Below are 19921 nucleotides of genomic sequence, written 5' to 3' on the forward strand. Positions count from 1 at the left end.
ACAAAAATTTTCAATTATATTTACTTTTTGTATGTTAAACGGTCAGCGAATTTAGCGTCTCATATCTTAACTATGAACACTATTTCTAAGCCAGATTTTACGGAATGGGTCTCCATTCCTTACAACTCCTTGTTTGAAGCAATTAGCTTCGATGCCTTATATTAATGAAAGTTTGTTTTGTTTTAAAACAAATACATTTTTTATATTTATTAATTTTTTCTGTGATGAGGAAAATTCAAAATCATTATTTGATGGTGTGTATGAAGTAATTCAATTTATGTGTAATAGTCTACAAATTATACAAGATAAATAAGTCAAAATAAGAAAATCTTGTACAATGAACTCGATCAATAAAGTGTTGACAAATTTTTTAATATTCTTATTGGTAACTCGCGATATTCATAATTATATTAAATTTTAACTAAGAGTTCATAATGTTTTCAAAATTTTGACATTTTTGAATCTTTATTATTATTAAAATATAGATGTTTTAACTTTTATTAGTCAAAATATGAAACAATTACTCTCATTATTATCATATTTTTCTTTTTTATGGTATGCATTGAATAAACCTCTTTCTATGAAGTCGTGACTATCTAAGTACAATAATCATGTTCAAATCATTCATTCACCCTTTCTTGGTCCATAGTCCTTTATATTACAATGACTCTCGGGATGTAATAATTAATACATGTATTGAATTTTAACAAATTTAGAGTAATTTTTTTAAAAGCTTGATACTTTCAAATGTTTATATATATTCTAATATTTTTTAGATGACGAGAGAATTTTGTCGTTACTATCTGAAAATATACATTGATTGAGTAAATCATATGTGCGTCGCAAATTATTGTCAAACTCATTTAATTTAAATTATATATTTATCAATGTTGAAAAAATCGCTAGACGTCCTCTAGGCGTTTGGGGACCACCTAAGGCGCCTAAAACGTTTAGGAGACCGACCGCTTAGCGCTTAGACGCGTCTAGACGCGATTTTTGCAACACTGATATTTATATATAGTTGAAATCACATCAAATAATATGAATTTGGTTGCATTATTGGTGCTTCACAATGAGATTTGTACATGAGTACATCAGAGCATATGAAAACCATACATTTTGTTGGGGGGGGGGGGTGGTTGGGGGCTGTGTGGGCCCGCAGTTACAATTTAGTCCACAGTTGGGGTGGGGCCCGATATGATGTCCCATTTCAAATGAGGTGTTTGAGAGAACTTTTGTATGTCACAGATCCCCAAGTTGCGTGAAGACGGAAGATATTAAATAGTGATGGTGATGGTCCATATTGAATTAATACCATATAATGTCATATGAAAATACATAGAATTTTTTTGACTTTATGATCAAGCGACATAATTGTGAATTTAGGTCACATGTTTGAATTTAGTATCTTTTTATGAGTGGTTAAATTTTGAAAGTTGAAGGATCATGAGTTGTTAATTTGGACCACTGATGATATTAATTTGAAAATTGAATAACTACAAGTTGTCAATTTAAAAATTTAGGACTAAACGTGGCAAAATCACTCTGCTCGGAGGAGCAGATTCCTAGATGGTATTAACTCATATTTCTATCATGACTAGAGGCATTATTGTTTAAGTATGATATAGTATGTATGTATTCAATTTATTGAGTTGCATATATAACAATAATCATTTAATTTTAAGTGTAATTGTCCCGTATACATAATGTTAAGATGTCACATACAATTAATTTATTAAAAGGTTAAATATCAAATAACCTTGACAAGAAAATCAGAATTTTTAATTCTGACTTATTAGATGATTGAAATGATATATACACTTTGATGTACTATATTATCATTTCATGGATAAAATTGATGTGTCTTTATCCTATTATACGGTTTAATGAAAAAATATCTTCAATCCTAAGCTTATCCAAAATCAGACATGTTAGGGTAAAGCATTTACTTGAACTCTACGAGTTGATTTTGGATTAGTGTTTACAATAATGGTAAAAAAGGAAGTTGCCTCCTTATGAGGGCTTGTCCATCTCTATTACATTGTAGTATCTGTTCATATACTTTCTCAATCTACTGAAACAGAAAGAGCTAATAACGCCTCCATTGAAGCTTGAACTCACAACCTTCCTAATGGAAGTCCAACCCGGGTACCACTGGACCACATAGTCCTGGTTTATGTTGTATATCTGTAATCTCTTTATCGTTACTTGATTGATCAATACAATCACTAGACTTCTACATTCATCTGGTATCAGCTTGCCATAAAACGAAAATGAAGGGCTTGGAGGGGGAGGTGGTCACATTACTAGAAAAATTATAAACTTACCTATAAAAAATGCAAACGAGGCTAGCTCTTAAGTAAGAGTCAAACTCTATGAGTCAAATCCTGATCAATAATCTGGAGAAGGAAGCTACCTCCTCTGATCCATTGCCCTGTGACGAAAAGGAAGGCGGAAAGACGGAGGCAGTTATATCACCAAAAAATTGTAAATTTACTTATAAAATATAAACAAAATGTGCTCTAACAAAGTCAAATTCTAATTAGTCGCACAAACGTAACACGATGTTCATTAGTGTATTTGGTTTTGTTTTCCCTACAAAATATAATACATCCAAGTAAGAGTAAGATTGCAAGATGTAATGAATCCAGATTTTGCACATGGAATTATTCGAGCATAGATATGAGATGAAAAGCAACCTCGTACATAGGTCATGATGTTTAGCATAAGATAGGAAAATGATGTATTGCTTATCTGATCTTAATCCAAAATGGTGGGGGGCAAGTGAGGTCAGGTCAAGTTATCTCCCACGTGAAGTGCATACCCTAATTGGACCCCCCCCCATTCCCCATTTCCCATTTCCCATTTCTCATTTCTTCCTTCAACCATCACCCCGTTATCACATTGTACTATTATTCCCTGCCCGCCCGTCCAATCAGGTTTTACACCTACCCTGCCTGCCCCTTCACAATTCCTTCTTCATCTCTAGATTTACTTTTACTTCAATTCTCTAATTTTCTTTAAATTTTTATTCATTCATTCCCTTTTTTTTTTTTCAAAAAATTACCTTATGAAACTGTAAAATATATTAATTATAATCCAAGAGTATGTACTAAGAGTGAAACCAATCAAGCCATTCGGTCAAAACTTAGTTCGTTTAGTCAAATTCAAACTCAATATGAGTTTGAATTGACTTATTTAGTAATCAAATTACTAAATTTGAGTTTAAAACTTTTCTACTACTCCTCAACTTATTATATATGGTATTGGATCAAATAAGAACAAGTCTTTATGAGAGAAATAAAAATCAATCTCACCTTTAGCGCATATATATATATATATATATATATATATATATATATATATATACACTAATGTTCAAGTGCATCCACCTATTCCTGTGAGTATATATATATATATATATATATATATATATATATATATATATATATATATATATATATACTAATGTTCAAGTGCATCCACCTATTCCTGTGAGCTTCATGAGACTTTTCGTAAATGCACACAAGTTACTACACGAATGCCCACATGGTAGAGATTGTGTGCATTCATGCTAGGTGAATTGTACACAACCTAATCTGTGTACATTTGTGTAATAATTTGTGTGCATTTACAGAGACACACTGGAATATGTGATTTCATTTGATTATTACTATATATATATATATATATATATATATATATATATATATATACACACACACACACACACACACACACACACACACTACTAGTTTAGATTTTTAGTTAAGACATAGTAGTATAGCACATCTTTTAATTTTGTATTTGAGTCAACCTCACACAAAAAATTATGAGTGTTTAAACTTTTAATTGAGATGAAACACATACATATATCTTTGCGTCACCTAATGTGCACTTTAATTATCAATTTAAACTTTTAATTAAAAGATAGAATGCGTGCACACACACACACAGACACACACACACACATATATATATATATATATATATATATATATAGAGAGAGAGGAACTCATTTCGAGTTAATCGAACTTAAATCTTATATAGTGAGTTCAAACTTGGGTAGGCCCAAGTTTGAACTCAGGTCGACTCTTTTGCACCTAATATCTCGAAACTTATTCTAATTAGTGAAAAAGATAGTCACTTTTCCCAACTGAACACACTATACTAGAGCAAATAATTTAGTACGGAATACTATTATCTTCAAAATGGTACATAAAACACTATGTGCTTTTACCAAAACAACATATTCCATGAATATAGGCATATATCATAGGATCATATTCCATGAATGTATATCATTGCACAAGAACAAAAGACAAAAATCATGAATAGAACACGGAACTCAGCTACATTCTTTGATTCGTGGGACAATAATGGGGAAGTGTTATTTCTTTCCTGAATATGGAACCTCAGGAACAATTTCAGAATGGAAAACTGATGATGATGATCATAATAAACGAAAACGGAGAGTTCTCTTTTTGCGAGAGGAGTTTACAAAATCCGAAAGGAAATAGTGAAAAGCAAAGCATGCAGCAGCTATTACAACTATAGACACTGGTCTAACACCGGAAATACTTGACACAACAGATGGCTAACCAAATTTTTGGAATGAATATTGTTCTTGTACCGGGATGAGGGCGCTTCACTTGGTGTAGAGAACGTCTTCCCATGGGTGGCGGTATAGAGGTTGCTTCAATCTCTTCTGGTCGAATGTGTGCCTGAGATTAAAGAAGGGTGAGATTAGTTAAGTATTCAATAGTTGGGAATTTTTAACATGAATTTTGTTGTGTGATAGTTAAAGTTTTGATGAACTCACCCGATGAGACCAATGGAACGGGCCAGGACAAAGAGCCCATTCAGGTAACCAATCCCAACAATTTCATCAATTTCGGGCTTAGTAAACATTCCGCTGCCAGCTAGGAGATCCAAGAATAGTGATCCAATGGCCCCATCAACGTTGAGGACTAGGTTGTTTGCCTTTGAGAGGGTGTAAGTTTCAACCTGAACTGCGTATTCCATGTACTTCACAGAAGGGAAATTTTCACGGGCATAACGTTGCAGTAGTTCCACTCTCTTATCTCTGTTGTCACCTCTCTTTATCCTATAACAGAAGAGATAAAAAATCAGTACGATAAAGATATAAGACACGGATTTAATTGCATACCAAAGCAAGCAAGGGTTACAATTGGAAATATCTTTGTACCTGTGACCAATTCCTGGCACTCGAATGCCCTTCTTCTTCATGCTTTCCACAAATTCATAAGGTGAAAGACCCTACAAACATGAGCACAGTGGTGAGTTATGAGAATTTTGAAGGGTAAAGGAGATGAATTCCAAACTCCTCTTCATCTACTTGGCAGTGCTTGATTTGACACTCACCCTATCATAAGCATCCTTAAAGTACCGAGCAGCATCATCAATAGCCCCACCAAATCGGGGACCAATAGTTAGCAACCCTGTAATAGAGCGCCCATTAGTCAATTAGTTGATTGCATAACCCCACAATCAGAAAGAGCCCACCAAGATGCCATAACATACCAGAAACAAGGCAGGACACTAGATCTTTTCCAGCCCTAGCAGTTACAATAGTGTTGTGGGCACCAGATACACAAGGACCGTGATCAGCACACAACATGATGCAAATCTGGTCAAGTCAATGGCAACCGAAAAAACATAAGCAAAGCAAGTTTATAACCTGATGAAAGAGTAACATAAGCACAACAGAAGCAAGAAAATACCTCAATAAAGCGTGAGCAGTAACGAGGAAGGCTGCGTTTGAACCACAACAGTGAAATGACATCACCTACACCTAATCCCTGTTCAACAATAGAGGACATAGGAACACCAGCATAGCATGGCTCTTCACCTGTAAATTGAGGATAAAGACGTTCAGTACTTCCACTTCTACAAAGTTACCAAATTCCAAAATCATCAATCATTGATATAAAATAGAATCAAGTCAAAACCATACCTCTATCATCAGAGATAGTAGAGATAATATGAGTAGGGGCACGAACTTTCCCGCTCTTAATTGCTGTGCTAAGATCCTCTGGAATTTGCGGAGGTGTCACTTCCTTTACAGGAGTAATCTTGCCGGCTTCAACCTACCCAAAAAACCAGGAAGTGGTTATCAAAACTACTACCGGAAGAGAAGTCCAGCATTTCAAGGAAAATGGGGAGGACTCAAGAACTTACCAATTTCTCAAATGTTTCTTTGATTGCTCCTTCAAAAGCTTCAAATGAAGTGGGAACTACAGCTCCAGCATCCTGAAGGGCTTGATTCTTTGCTTGGGCAGACTCCATTTCACCACCACTCTTTGCTCCCTATTAAAAACATTACCTAGCTAAGTTAGCAATATGGCATGCATTATTGGAGAAATGGCTGTACAACAATACATCTATGATCTATCCTTCTCTCTGAGTTTCAGTAGCATTTATATTTAGAGTAGATCTCATGTGGGACCGTCTCACGTGAATCATAAAAAGTATTACACTTCTCATTAGACGATCTTACACAAGACTTATTCTTATGTTTATGACTATTTAAAAGGGGCAGTAGCTCACCGCATGACCAAACTGTACTTCAGACTTGAAGAGCCTTGCACAAGTTCCACTGACCCAAGCAACCACAGGCTTGTTAATTTTTCCTTGTTTGAGAGCTTCAACTAAGGAGTATTCATCCCTTCCACCGAGTTCCCCAAGAACAACCATCATTTTAACCTAAAATGTATCAAAAGTAATCAAGAAAAAGTGAACAAGTATGCAAAAAGCTTAAATTTTCAAATGCCAGAAAATGAGTCACAACATAGAAAATATGCATAATTCTCCATTACTCATTGAGACTCACATTTGAAAGGATTACAGAAATGAAACCTTCAAACCCAGGCCTAATTGTTTTAAGAAATTAGGAATGTAGACTTCATGTTTTTGAGATTTATGATATTAACAAATTAACAATTATTCATAGCAAGTCCAGAGTCCCATATCTATCTACAGAAACCAACGCGCACTGCCCTGTTCATTGCCAAATATGAAATAAAGTAGTACAACTCATGAAGCAGGCCCTTTAGAAGGGGACAGTTGATTAAAAGCAATTACCTGTGGAATATTGTTAAATCGCAGAACATGATCAGACAATGTTGAACCAGGAAACACATCTCCTCCAATTGCAATACCTGCAGACAAGAGAAATAAACTCTCAAGTTTATTTTACATAACAGCATTAAGGAATCCCACAGAAAAAATAATGAATAGAGTAAAATGACACACCTTCATAAATTCCATCTGTCACTCGGGCAATGGTATTGTACAATTCATTAGACATACCACCCTGCATTTTAAGAGAAACAGTATTACTCTTTTGAACAACAATCAGAAATACAACTTAATGAGGCAATTAAGTATTATAAAGATCTGGGGAAGCATTATCCGATTTAACATACAGTAAAATCTTTTTTTAAGAAACTGTAAATCATATATGAATTGTCAGTTAAGATTGAAAATCATACACACACAAAGATGATGATAAATTATTATACACGTAAAGTATTATCAAATTGAGGAGCCTCTATGAAATACTCACTGATTTGGAGACAAATCCAACAGATCCAGGTCTGTATAGCTTGCATTGAATAATGTTATCAATTGTTCCAGCAGTGTCACCAATTCTAAAAGCACCAGCTTGAATTCCTCCAACGGTAGCTGGACCAACAACAACCTGAAAGTGCAATTAAGATGGGTTAAAAATCATACACTGCTAAAAACTAAACAGAAAAAGAGAGTGAGATAAGCCTTGATATATTTCCTGGCTATAATTCAAGGCTTATTGACAGGAGATAACGTGATATAACTTTACCTTGTTGTTTGCCTTTGCATAAGCAATCAATTGCTTGGTGTCCGACTCTGGAACACCTTCAGCTATAATAGCCACAACTCTAATGGTTGGTTGTTTGAGAGCAGCCATGGAGGAAGCAGCGGCACTGCAATTCATTCAAGAAAGAGATATAAGAAATCCTATAATTCCAGATTATTTGAAGGGGAGACAAGAGCATGGAAGGGAAAAGAATCAACCTTCTAAATGATGCAAAGTTAATGAAAACATCAGCTGTGGGGTGAGCAGCACAAGCGGCGTCAATGCTGCAGATGAGAAAAAGTAGTGCATACAAAAATTAGAAGCTGTTTATGTGGCAAGAGAAATTCTAGTACAGAGCATGAGTGCAGTGTGTCAATCTTAAGTAGTTCAAAGCTACAAATTTAAGTACACTAATCACATTATTGATTCTATTTACACGTGCATTGTTGTTAAGGCGTCCAGTCAGTGGAGACTGGTCGCCTAACGAGCTCGCCTTACCAAAAAAAAAAACCCTACTAATACATAGCGGAGAGCCTGAGACACTGACTCCCCCCTCCCAGCCTCGCCTTAGTGGTTGTTTACTTTGTTTTATGACAGGTTATGGCTGAGTGAAAATAACCCCAATTATGATCCATCAACGGATCCTAAAAGAAAGGCTAAATCTAAAGACTCATGCTGGAAATGCTAAATTATTGCATAATTTAGTACTTATTGTTGAGATCTGAGAATATGTTCATATGCTAAAATGCTAAATTATGAATTGATATATGATAGATGATAGATGATATATGATATATATATATATATATATATATATATATATATATATATATATAGTCATCGCCAAGTCGTCGCCTAGGCAGTCGGTGACACCTCGCCTTGAAAATCCGCCTTAACAACAATGTACACGTGTCATGTGTGTGTGTTTAAAGCTCTAAGTTGTAAATCCATTATCTTTTAGCAAGAGTTATACTCATAAATGCTCTTTAAGGTTTAAGATATCTTTTAATTTAACATTGAAATTTTAGTATCACCTCAGTAGTTTCATTGTATGAGGACAGTAAATATTTAGTAAGACTACCAAAACCCAAAGATAAGGGACAATTGAACTTGCATTCTGACAAGGTCCTTTCAGGATCTGAACAAATAAAAGAAAATAAGACAACAGGAAAAGTTGAGAATGAAAAAACTCACGCTGAATGCACTGGGATTGCGATCTCCTCCTGACCGAAGAAGAGCTTTTGGAATCCCTCTGAACCAGGGTTTACAATTCCAGCAACAGAAGGTGTTTCTCTCCCTGTTAATGGTGTGTAATAAGTGAAAGTTAATTAAAATGTTTAACAGTATGTGATACATTGTTTGAGTATATATTCCCTACAAAGTGAAATGAAGCAAAGTACGAGATATATACGAAATACGCACCACAAAGGAAATCGAAATCAAGCATCCGTTGGATGGGAAGTTGCTTGTAGTTGTAGAACAAAGCTTGAGTGGTCTTGGAAAAAAGTTGCCCAGTTGCCATGGTGTCCAATCAATTCACAACTGTTGAAAAATACAGTATTAGCCAAAAACCTCCATATACATCAAATCCCCATAAAGAAGGCTCACTGCACTAAGTTCTCCATTATCTTTCCTACCCAATTATTGTTGGGAAAGAAAACAGTGAACTTTGTAAGGATCAAAATCATTAAGATTCTGAGATCAAAAGGCTGCCTTCCATTTCATGACTTTTAGCCATACAATGAAACAATACCGCTACTGACTACCACTTAAAAAGCAAAAAGTGCAAATAGCTGTCTACTTGTCTTGATCGTCTAGATCATGACCAACTGTTTACAAATGGACACCACGAAGAAGTATAATCAAACTATACATGAAGTAGATCTCAATGCAATTCCTTCCAAATAGTTGGCTAACTCCCTAAAATCACAAATTGATTTGGATTTCCACCAAAAATCAAGTACGCTATGCTCCATGGTAATTGACACAAATAATTAACAACACTAATAAAGCAACTGGAAGTGCGAAAAAAAGACTAGAAAGAGGAAAACAATAACAATTAACTACCCAGTAGTGCAAATGACGGGCAGCCCAATTAACAACTAACAATCCTCAGATCTTCAAATACAACCCGAATCAAAACGAACGCAAGTGTTAACCTCTCCCGAAAACTACTTCACCTATTAAATAGATCCACTTCACAGCATCGCTAAGCAACAAATCAAAGCATATTTACCCCCGGGAACCCAAATGATTTTACCCGAAAACAGACAATTGGAGTAGCGACTAGCAAACAGACACAAATTCGAATCCGAATCGAGAATTGAGGGAGAGCGCAGCGGATCCAGAACGAAAATGCAAATGTACCTGAGCTTGGTAGGTTGTGCGAGATCAAAGGAGTCGCCTCGTAAGCTCAGACGAGGTGTGTGAGAGAGACCGGTGGAGACACAATGAATCCGAGGGACATATATATATATATATAGAGGAGAATACATACATATATATATATATATATAGAGAGAGAGAGAGAGAGAGAGAGAGAGAGAGTTTACAAGACAGAGTAGCTGCCTAGTCGCCCAGAGAGAGAAGGAGAAGAGATCACGTGGCACAAAGGTAGTTAGTTCACAGATGATTCCATTTTCCTTTTTTTTTTTTCTTTATTCTATTTTATTTTATTTATATTATATTATATTATTAAGAGCTGTTGAAATTTTACCAGAGCGGACTAGTGGAGTGGGCCCGCATGTGGCGGGCGGCTGGCTGCGGTGGCTAGAGAAATGTACCTTATATTATGGTGGCTATGGCCGCATTTTTTTTTTTTTTTAATTACTATTTACTTCTATTAGATAAATTGATTTATTGATTTATAGGAACTAGGAAGTATATATATACATATATGGATATAACTAAAAGACATTGAATATAGGTGTATATAGATATATATCATTTTAGACATTCAAGTGATTCAGATATACAAAAGAAGTATCTAGTCTAGTAATAAATGACGTACTTAATTACAAATCATATTAGCATCTGTCTAAATATTTTATTTGATATAATAATTATTTGATACAGAGTATTAAATAGTGAACGCATATATATTCATATGCATGTTTCTCCACTTAAAGCGCATATAAAATGTTCTTGTAATTCAAAGAGTATAATTATACTTTTTCAATTTACATAAAGAAGACAATAATTTTAAATAAAAAATTTTCTTTTCAGAATTAGACAACTTGAAATGGTGTTATAGGATATTACTAAAATCTCATGTATTAAATAAAAATGTTATTTTTCATTCATAACATCATTATCTCATCTAATATTTACTCTAATGTTTTATTTATAAGGGAATGCAACAGTGTTCATATCTAAATTATAATAAAATAGTACTTTTTGTCCTTCAAGTATATCATTGTTGCAACTTACAATATTCTATTAAATGTCTACGAAGTGATTTTTTTTTTTTTTTTTCATTCCTGAGTTTTATTATGTTTGAATTAAAAAAAAAAAAAAAAAAAAAAAAAAAAAAAAAAAAAGCCTCTTCGAAAATTATTGAGTGACGAAAAAAGACACTATTAAGAGATCAAAAGTAATAATAATATAATAAATAAACAAAAAGTATTATTTCCTAGATGAAAAAGTGTTATATATATTATTTTAAAATTTACTAACCCTACCATATGAGTTAATAAAAAGTTTGTTGACCCTACTACCATATATGAGTTAATAATAGGTTACATTATTAGAATAACATATATGTTTAATGAATGGACTATTAAAGTGTAATTTTAATGAGGGAATGCATGTATTATGATTCTATTAAATATTGATTATGTAATATTATGTGATATTAGTATTCAATGAATTTGGACCAAACACCATAGTAATTATCTCAAAATATTCTTCAAATTAAGTTAATGAAAATAAGAATGCATGAGCCATAAGTAAGTTTGAAATCAAATTTAAGGGTGCAACGAACCTTTCATCATTTTTGTCATGGAGATCAGTAAATAAGGAAATTTTGAGATATTGTGCTTATGGATTTATTTTGAATTAATTAATCAGTTAAGTTTTATTTGAAATTACATAAACTAACTGTAGATAAGTGGTAAGTATTATGTCGACTAAGATTATAAAGCGAGTTTTCCTAAATCAAATATAGGAAGTATTGTATATTAGTTGGAGGTAGGAAGGTGTGCTTGACTCAATATAGAATATGCACAAATCAGATCAGACATCCTCTAACGAGCGGCTCAATGTTTCGGGAGCCTTTTTTGACCATTTCGAATCTCCAACTTTCCTATTTTATTTTATTATAGTGATTACAATTATTATACTCCAAAATTATATATAGTATATTATTACTAACAGTATTTTTAATTTTTTTTTTTGGATAAAGAGAAAATTTTATAAATTATTATTTGATGATGTGCACTTGATAATTATCGTATTGTGAACCTAGTCAACAATCAATTCAAGTCAAAAAGAATAATATCCTTCCACATGCTCTGTCGGGTCAGAGTGTGAGGGAAGTCCTTAGAGTTGGGGATTCAACCTTTTGGGATAAGTCAAAAAGAATAATATGTCATTGCTTCTATTAGAGTCGAACTTGGAACCTTGTAGTTACTGATTAATCAACTACCTAACAAATTTGGTTGGAGTTTCTCCATAATAAAATATTTTTATTTGCATGTTTCATTGTTCCAATTGATGTCAAATAATGTTAAACAGATCAAATATTTTATTATTTAATATTACTTTATTCAATTAACTTGTGACGAGGTTAATCAATTTATGTATAACTAATACATATAATGAACTAGTACAAGTGTTACCTCACGCCATTTGATAAAATATTTGGTATTAAAAAGTACTGTATCGGGACAATGTTCTTCCATTCGAATTTATTGGTTCTAGCAAAAAGTTTTGGTAAGATATGTCACGTGGACAAGTGGATTGTGAAACAATCTTCTATTGTTGTTGTCTCATGTTTTTCTTGACAACTCTTAACAAAGTTACAAAATATTAAATTCGAAATTGTTTTATAAATATATGTACTTTATATGATTGTATAATTTGGTGCAATTTTTTTTATTTGTATATTAGTCAAGCTTTTTAAATTAAATTACACTTGTTAGTTAGTTGTAACTCTTCACAATGTCATTCACGTCATTTGATAAAATATTTGGTACTAAAAGATATTGTATCGGGACAACGTTCTTCCATTCAAATTTATTGGTTCTAGCAAAAAGTTTTGGTGCGATATATTATGTAGATTGTGAAACAATCTTCTATTGTTGTCATCTAATATTTTTCTTGAGAACTCTTAACAAATATTAAATTTGAAACTATTTGATAAATATCCATACTTTACGTTATATGATCTGAGTTAACTTTTTCTTTTATTTGTACAATTAGTCAAACTTTTTAAATTAAATTACTAATGTTAGTGTCAATGACCTTGTGATCCTCCCATATGGGAGGTCATAGATTTGAGCCTCAGTGGAGGCGGTATTAACTCTTTGTACTTCAATAGATAGAGAAAATGAACAGATACTACATTGTATAGAGTCAATAGTACTTGAAATATATAGCATCGCACTCAATCACAGTACTTGGTGGATGATCTGTGAAAACCTCCTTAGAGTTTAAGGGAAAGAGTGGATGTGGGTGGAGTTATCGAACCACTTAAAAATCTCTCTTGCATTTACTTGCTTTATATTCGTGCAAAATCAGTTAATCACACACCGAGCGCGCACTCTTGAACGTTTTTACCCAAAAATAACATTGCATTTACTTAAAAAATTTCCGCAGCACATCTATTCAGCTTTCAAGCTGATTACACTCTTAATTTTTAAAAATTATATGAAGGATAAAAAGTCAAAAAATTTCGAAAGTATATTATCAACGCCTCCCCCCCCCGCCCCCCCCCCCCCAAATACTTTTGTATCTTTCTATTACTTTCGGAACCAACAAAAAATACACTAAAAACTTGTACACTCTATGATATGTAAACGTACAACTCAAAAATAGGTACAATTTGTAATTTTACATGATACAATTTAAAATTCACACATTTCTTGAATGTACTTTTACATATCATAAGATATAACTCTATTACCAACAACTACTACCCAATAATATACACTATATAAAAATCATATTTCACTCGATTCATCATCCATTTTAGACATGCATATACTTTGTATCTATCTATATATCTATCATAAAGTCCAAGATAGGCAACTAACCCGTAACAACCAACACTAAAGTACAGTCGTGGTCAGGCGAACTTACGTGGAATCGAAATGAAAAGTTAGGTTGCAGGATATGCTTAAAGTCTAATATAAGAATAGCAACTGATAACCAAATTAATCAAAATTGGGAAAGGGAAAAAGTTAGAATACTAAAAAAAAAAAATGATAATATTTTAGTAAAGATAAAACTATTCATTTACAAAAAAAAATATTAGTCTATTTTTTTTTTGTTGATATACCCCAAATTTTCACCGACAACTGCTCCATATCCAAAACAAAGGATCAAACGCTTAACATTTAATTAAGAATGGATGAGTCCTTCCACCCAACCACGCTACATATCCAGATTAACATTTTTATAAGGGAAAATGGCACTTTTTACCCCTGAGTTATATACTTATAGCACTTTTTCCCCCTCAATTATTTAGGTAAGCACATTAGCCCCCTCAATTATTCTAAAAGTGGTGCTTTTTCCCCCCTGATATATTAAATTGACATTTATACCCTTAAAGTAAACATTTTATTTATTTTACTACTCCAACAAATTATTGCGTATACGTAGGGATGACTACGGTTCGATTTGAATTGAACCGGATACTAAAGCAATCGAATTAATAGTTTACGATTATAATTCAGATCTAGAATCCAATATTTAAATGTCAATTTTTATTAAAATTATGTATCAAAAAAATTGAATCTTGAACCGTGAACCGGTGGTTCCGGATCTGATTCGCGGTTTTAAACCGTCTTTATTTTAAAATTTTATTTTTTAATTTTAAAATAGTCTAAATTCAACAATAAATGTATTTTATTTTTACAGTTCGGAACATGAACCGTCCGTTCCGGTTCACAAATTTAATAAATTCTAAATATCGAATTTCGATTCTAAATTGTAATTGGAATATTTCGGTTTGGTTGCTATAGTGTTTGTTTAGTTTGAACCAAATTATGGTCATAATTTGTTGGAGAAAAAAATAAATTAAATATTTAGTTTAAGGGTAAATATGTCCATTTAACATTTCAGGGGGAAAAACAACCACTTTAATAATTTAGGGGGAAAAAATGCTATAGGTATATAACTCAGGGGGAAAAAGTGCCATTTTCCCTTTTTATAATAATAATAATAATAATAATAATGGGCAAGAAATATATATGGCAGGCATTGTTGAAAATGGAAAATGACAGGGAAGAAATATGGCGTGGGGACTTCCTAACAACTGGTTGGCAAGCAAGTACCGATCTATACATTATTCATTTGGTTAACAAAACATGTTCAACGACTTATTGTTAAGTTTTATGGTCCATCCACAATACTCATCATTATGACTGAAAATTCACGACTGTTCTTTCAGTAAAAATAGTACAAATATATATATATATATATATATATATATATATATATATATATACACTCATCTTAAGTGATGTTTCTCATCTATTAAACCAATGTCATGAGCTGAGCAAATTAAATAAGTTTAGTATATGACATATTATAAGTATCTTATTATTACATATTCAATAAGTGACCGTACGTTAATATGACATTGGCTAAGCTAAGACTTGGTGTTTAGATGGTTTTTTTTTTTTTTGAAAGTTACTGGCTCTATTACATTATAGTATCTGTTTATATACTTTCTCAACCTACTGAAACACAAAGAACCAGTATCTGTCTTTCTCAACCTACTGAAACACAAAGAACCAATAACGCCTCTACTGAGGCTTGAACTCATAATCTTCCAAATGGAAGTCCAACCCGGATACCATTAGACCATATAGTCCTGGCGGTTAGATGGTTAAATGAATTTTAATTATACATTTTTTTTAAAAAAATTAAAAATAAAAATTTAATCTTGTATGCAGTATAATTTTCTTGTAATAAATTATAATAACCCATCTTTCAGTCATAGCTGTCTAAGACAATCATGACTATCTAAATTTGAACCTCTGTTGAGGTGCAAGTCAAGAATTAAATACATTTTTATAGCAATATTAAAATACATTATTCAAAATTGTTTCTTAACAAAAAAAAAAAAAAAAAAAAAAAAAAAAAAAAAAAAACTAAAAGATCGAGTTAGAGTGCTAATATTATATTTGATAAAATGAATCCCCCCTAAAATCATTAAAGAAAGGAAAATTATATTACTAGTTAAGAATTATGAGTGTTTAAAAAATATTGCTAATAAACGAAGAGTGATTGATAGTCTAGTGGAGGCTGCAGCCAAAATCCATTTTATTTATTTATCTATTTATGGGTACATACATGCATACAGCCAGCCAATAGTATCCAATGGTCAAACATGATGTGCACTTTTTTTTTTTTTTTTGGGTGACAAAACATGATGTGCATGGAAATTAAGGTGTAGATGTGAGACTCTTAATTTATTTATTTATTTTGACAAAAAGATAGAATTGTTCATCCAGACGTTTTTATATCTCAGTCTAACAATTTGTGGAGTGATAAATACTAATTGAGAGTTCAAATGTTTCTCGAATTATATTTTTCGTAAGAGAAAGATTCACAATCATTACTTAAGAATTTGCACTGAAAAAATTGCTCTTATATAATAATTCGTAAATCACACATGAGAGATAAATTGCATTAAAAAAAGAACAAATTGCACTTTTGGTCCTGTGAGTAGTATGGTACTGGCAATTTGAGTACGTGACTTTCAAAAATCCCAATTTAAACCTTTAACTATGCAAAAATTGGCAGATTTGATCCTCCGGGCCAAATTGCCGACCAATTTTGGCCGGAAAAACATAAAGTGGTTCAAATTTATTTGTGTTGAGAGCAAAATCGTCATTTCACTCCCTTCTTCTTCATTCTCCCTCTCTTCTTCTTCTTCTTTCTTCTTCTTCTTCTTTCTTTCTTCTTTCCTCGTCCTCGCACCACCTCTGCTCCTCCTCCACCCTCTTCACGGCCTCCCCCAACCACCCGCCGCCGCCGTCCTCGTCCAAGCCGATTTTCATGGCGCCAAGCTGCTGCTCGATCCGCTTGAACGAATTGTCCAACCGATCGAACCTCTGCTCCGTGTCGATCCTCACGTGATGGACGTCGGCCATCACGTGCGCCGGCATGATCCCCTGCACGATTGGCATTGTTCGGAAGCCAACATTGGAACTGCATGGCGTCCTGAAAGTTATCGGAGAAGGAATCTCCGGCGTCGTCCAATTTCAGCGACTCGCCCAGCTCCGCCATTCCCTCAAAGAAATCGTCCTCCTCCTCCGGGGCGTTTTCGTCCATTGCCATGTTCGACACTCCAAATTCATCGTAAAAAACACCGCCCTTCTCATCACGGCTGCTTTCTTGCTTCTCCGGCGGCGAGCTAGTGCTGGGCTTGTTCGTTTCACTCCCCGACGTGGTTGTTTGATGGCTCGTCCCCTTCCGGCGCGTGCTTGCGGCGAGGGAGTTCCGGTGCGTCGGCGGTGGGTGGTTGGGGGAGGCCGTGAAGAGGGTGGAGGAGGAGCAGAGGTGGTGCGAGGACGAGGAAAGAAGAAAGAAAGAAGAAGAAGAAGAAGAAAGAAGAAGAAGAAGAGAGGGAGAATGAAGAAGAAGGGAGTGAAATGACGATTTTGCCCTCAACACAAATAAATTCGAACCACTTTATGTTTTTTCGGTCAAAATTGGCCGGCAATTTGGCCCGGAGGACCAAATCTGTCAATTTTTGCATAGTTAAAGGTTTAAATTGGGATTTTTGAAAGTCACGTACTCAAATTGCCAGTACCATACTACTCACAGGACCAAAAGTGCAATTTGTTCTTAAAAAAATATGTACGACAAACTCGACTAATAAAATATTAATAAAAATCAAACTCATAACTTTTTGTACGAGAATTATGATCTACACAATCTGTCACTCTTTCGAGGCACTAAAAATTATTTTTGAGGCCAAGTGTGGTGCGCCGTGCAATATTTGTTTATTATCTTCTTGCTTAATCATATTGACTAGTGGGCTAATATGCTATGACAAAACATCATCATCCATAATAATACTTATATAAACAAATAAACAATAAAACGAATAAAATAAAAAAATCCTCGCGTCATTTTTTTTAATACAGTAGAAAACCTACAACATAAATAAATTACATGAATGTAGACTAAGTTTTCCATAAACAATCATTTAACTAAATACTGTGTGTTAACTCTACCAAAAAAAAAAAAAAAATACTGTGTGTTAAGTGACTTTAGGACACTTCTCACCCTTATAACGAATTTAAATTTTCTTAAGAACTCTTAAAACAAGATTTGAAAAGGACTAAAAAAAATTTCAAAAAAATACCGTTCTTGACTCTAGAGTTCGTCTCACAAATTCTTATGTCAAATATATTTTCATTTCTTATGCATGTGTAGCACTAGTTGCTACTCGAAGTTATACTCTAAAGGTGAAGCTCGCTTTGTGATCAATCCGTCTAGGTTGTCGATAACTGATAAACACAAATCGAGAAGATCAATAAACAGTTCTTACAGAAAATTGAACTTAGAACGTTGTTATTATCAAATCAATTGTCCGATCAACTTGGTTGAGTTGTCTGGTAGTATACTCAATTATATAGAGTGCTGTTTAATTCAATATATTAGTTCAATTCATCCCTGGTACGCTAAGCTTATGGTAAATTGAATATATCATTTAACAGATTCCCTGGCCAGCCGTCAATTTTTAAATATATAATAAAGTTTGAATAATATAATATAATACACTTTTTTTGTTGTTTTTTTTGGTTAGTGATAGGTATGCGGCATTCCACTCTTGACTACAGACTTGTAGCTTGGACTTCAACTAATAATTTCATATTCCTGTTTTTTTCTTTATTTTTTGTATGCTATGATAATGACAGTATAAAATTCTCACATTTACATAATGTGAAGAGCGAACCAATCGCAATATATAATGAGACAAAGGACCAACAACTTATTATTATCATTATTATAATTTTTATCTTATTTATCCTTAATATACCATAATACTTTGTATAAAATGAAAATTGACGCAATTAAGACAATGACAATGCTAATTAAATGCATAAAAAGTTTTGCACTTCTTTTCAAAAAAAAAAAAAAAAAAAAGAAAAAAGTTTTGCACTTAGATTTGTACATATTCATACAATTTCATTTGATTAATTTTTTTTTGCAGAATCAAACAATTCATAAATGACTAATTAATATAATGGGCATAAATTCAAACAATCATATCATGGGCATAATAGCAATCTAATCTCCAGTTGTCACATACTGCAATCTTGGTACAGCCTTGACCATTGTTTCATCAATTCATCTCATACAATCTAAAATGGGTTATAACATCGGTGTCATGGAACATTTCAGTTAATTGATCAAATCAAAATAATGTTAATACCATGTCTCATTGGTAGTTGCATTGTGCTAATTTGTAGTATTATGACTTTAGGGTAAGGATGTGTGAGTGATCTCGAGTTTAAGTCAAATCTTAAAATTAGTGGGAGTATTCTTTAAGACCATCTCATATCGTGTAACAGGTCGAAGTAAAATGAAAATGCAATACCGAGTACTTATGATGAAAAATGTAATACTAACTAGAAATATATGTTACTTATAAGTGAAAATGTAATACTCTTGAGAAAAAATGTAACACTTTTAAATTAAAAGGTAATATTTAGGAGTTGATCTTGAACACTAACATATGAAACAAAAAATGTAATACTAATCAGAGATAAATTGATTGATTGGTACTTATGAGAGAAAGTGTAATACTTATGAGAAAAAATGTGATATTTTTAATGAAAAATGTAATATTAGACGTTGAAGAGTTATTTATGAAAAAAT

General features: G+C 33.0%; 2 protein-coding genes across 2 annotated transcripts; both read right to left on the bottom strand.

The window, feature by feature from the left end:
• Positions 1-4331: 4331 nt before the first annotated feature.
• Positions 4332-10369, bottom strand: LOC109175846 (ATP-citrate synthase beta chain protein 2). The gene is made up of 17 exons (XM_019325209.1): positions 10226-10369; positions 9281-9400; positions 9053-9155; positions 8077-8142; positions 7862-7985; positions 7589-7723; positions 7276-7336; positions 7105-7181; positions 6571-6726; positions 6202-6330; positions 5978-6110; positions 5745-5872; positions 5545-5650; positions 5386-5462; positions 5210-5280; positions 4823-5107; positions 4332-4724 (listed from the first exon to the last, which is right to left on the bottom strand). Exons 2-17 carry the CDS (start codon positions 9378-9380, stop codon positions 4649-4651), a joined length of 1827 nt encoding a protein of 608 aa, XP_019180754.1. The 5' UTR covers positions 9381-9400; positions 10226-10369; the 3' UTR covers positions 4332-4648.
• Positions 10370-16981: 6612 nt separating this feature from the next.
• LOC109175440 (WRKY transcription factor 22-like) lies at positions 16982-17578 on the bottom strand (the record flags this gene model as incomplete). The annotated part of the gene is made up of 1 exon (XM_019324700.1): positions 16982-17578. A coding segment is annotated over one exon (597 nt), but the record flags the coding sequence as incomplete, so codon positions are not given.
• Positions 17579-19921: the final 2343 nt, after the last annotated feature.

This window comes from Ipomoea nil, unplaced genomic scaffold, assembly GCF_001879475.1.
Source record: "Ipomoea nil cultivar Tokyo-kokei standard unplaced genomic scaffold, Asagao_1.1 scaffold0688, whole genome shotgun sequence".
NCBI classification, from domain to species: Eukaryota; Viridiplantae; Streptophyta; class Magnoliopsida; order Solanales; family Convolvulaceae; genus Ipomoea; species Ipomoea nil.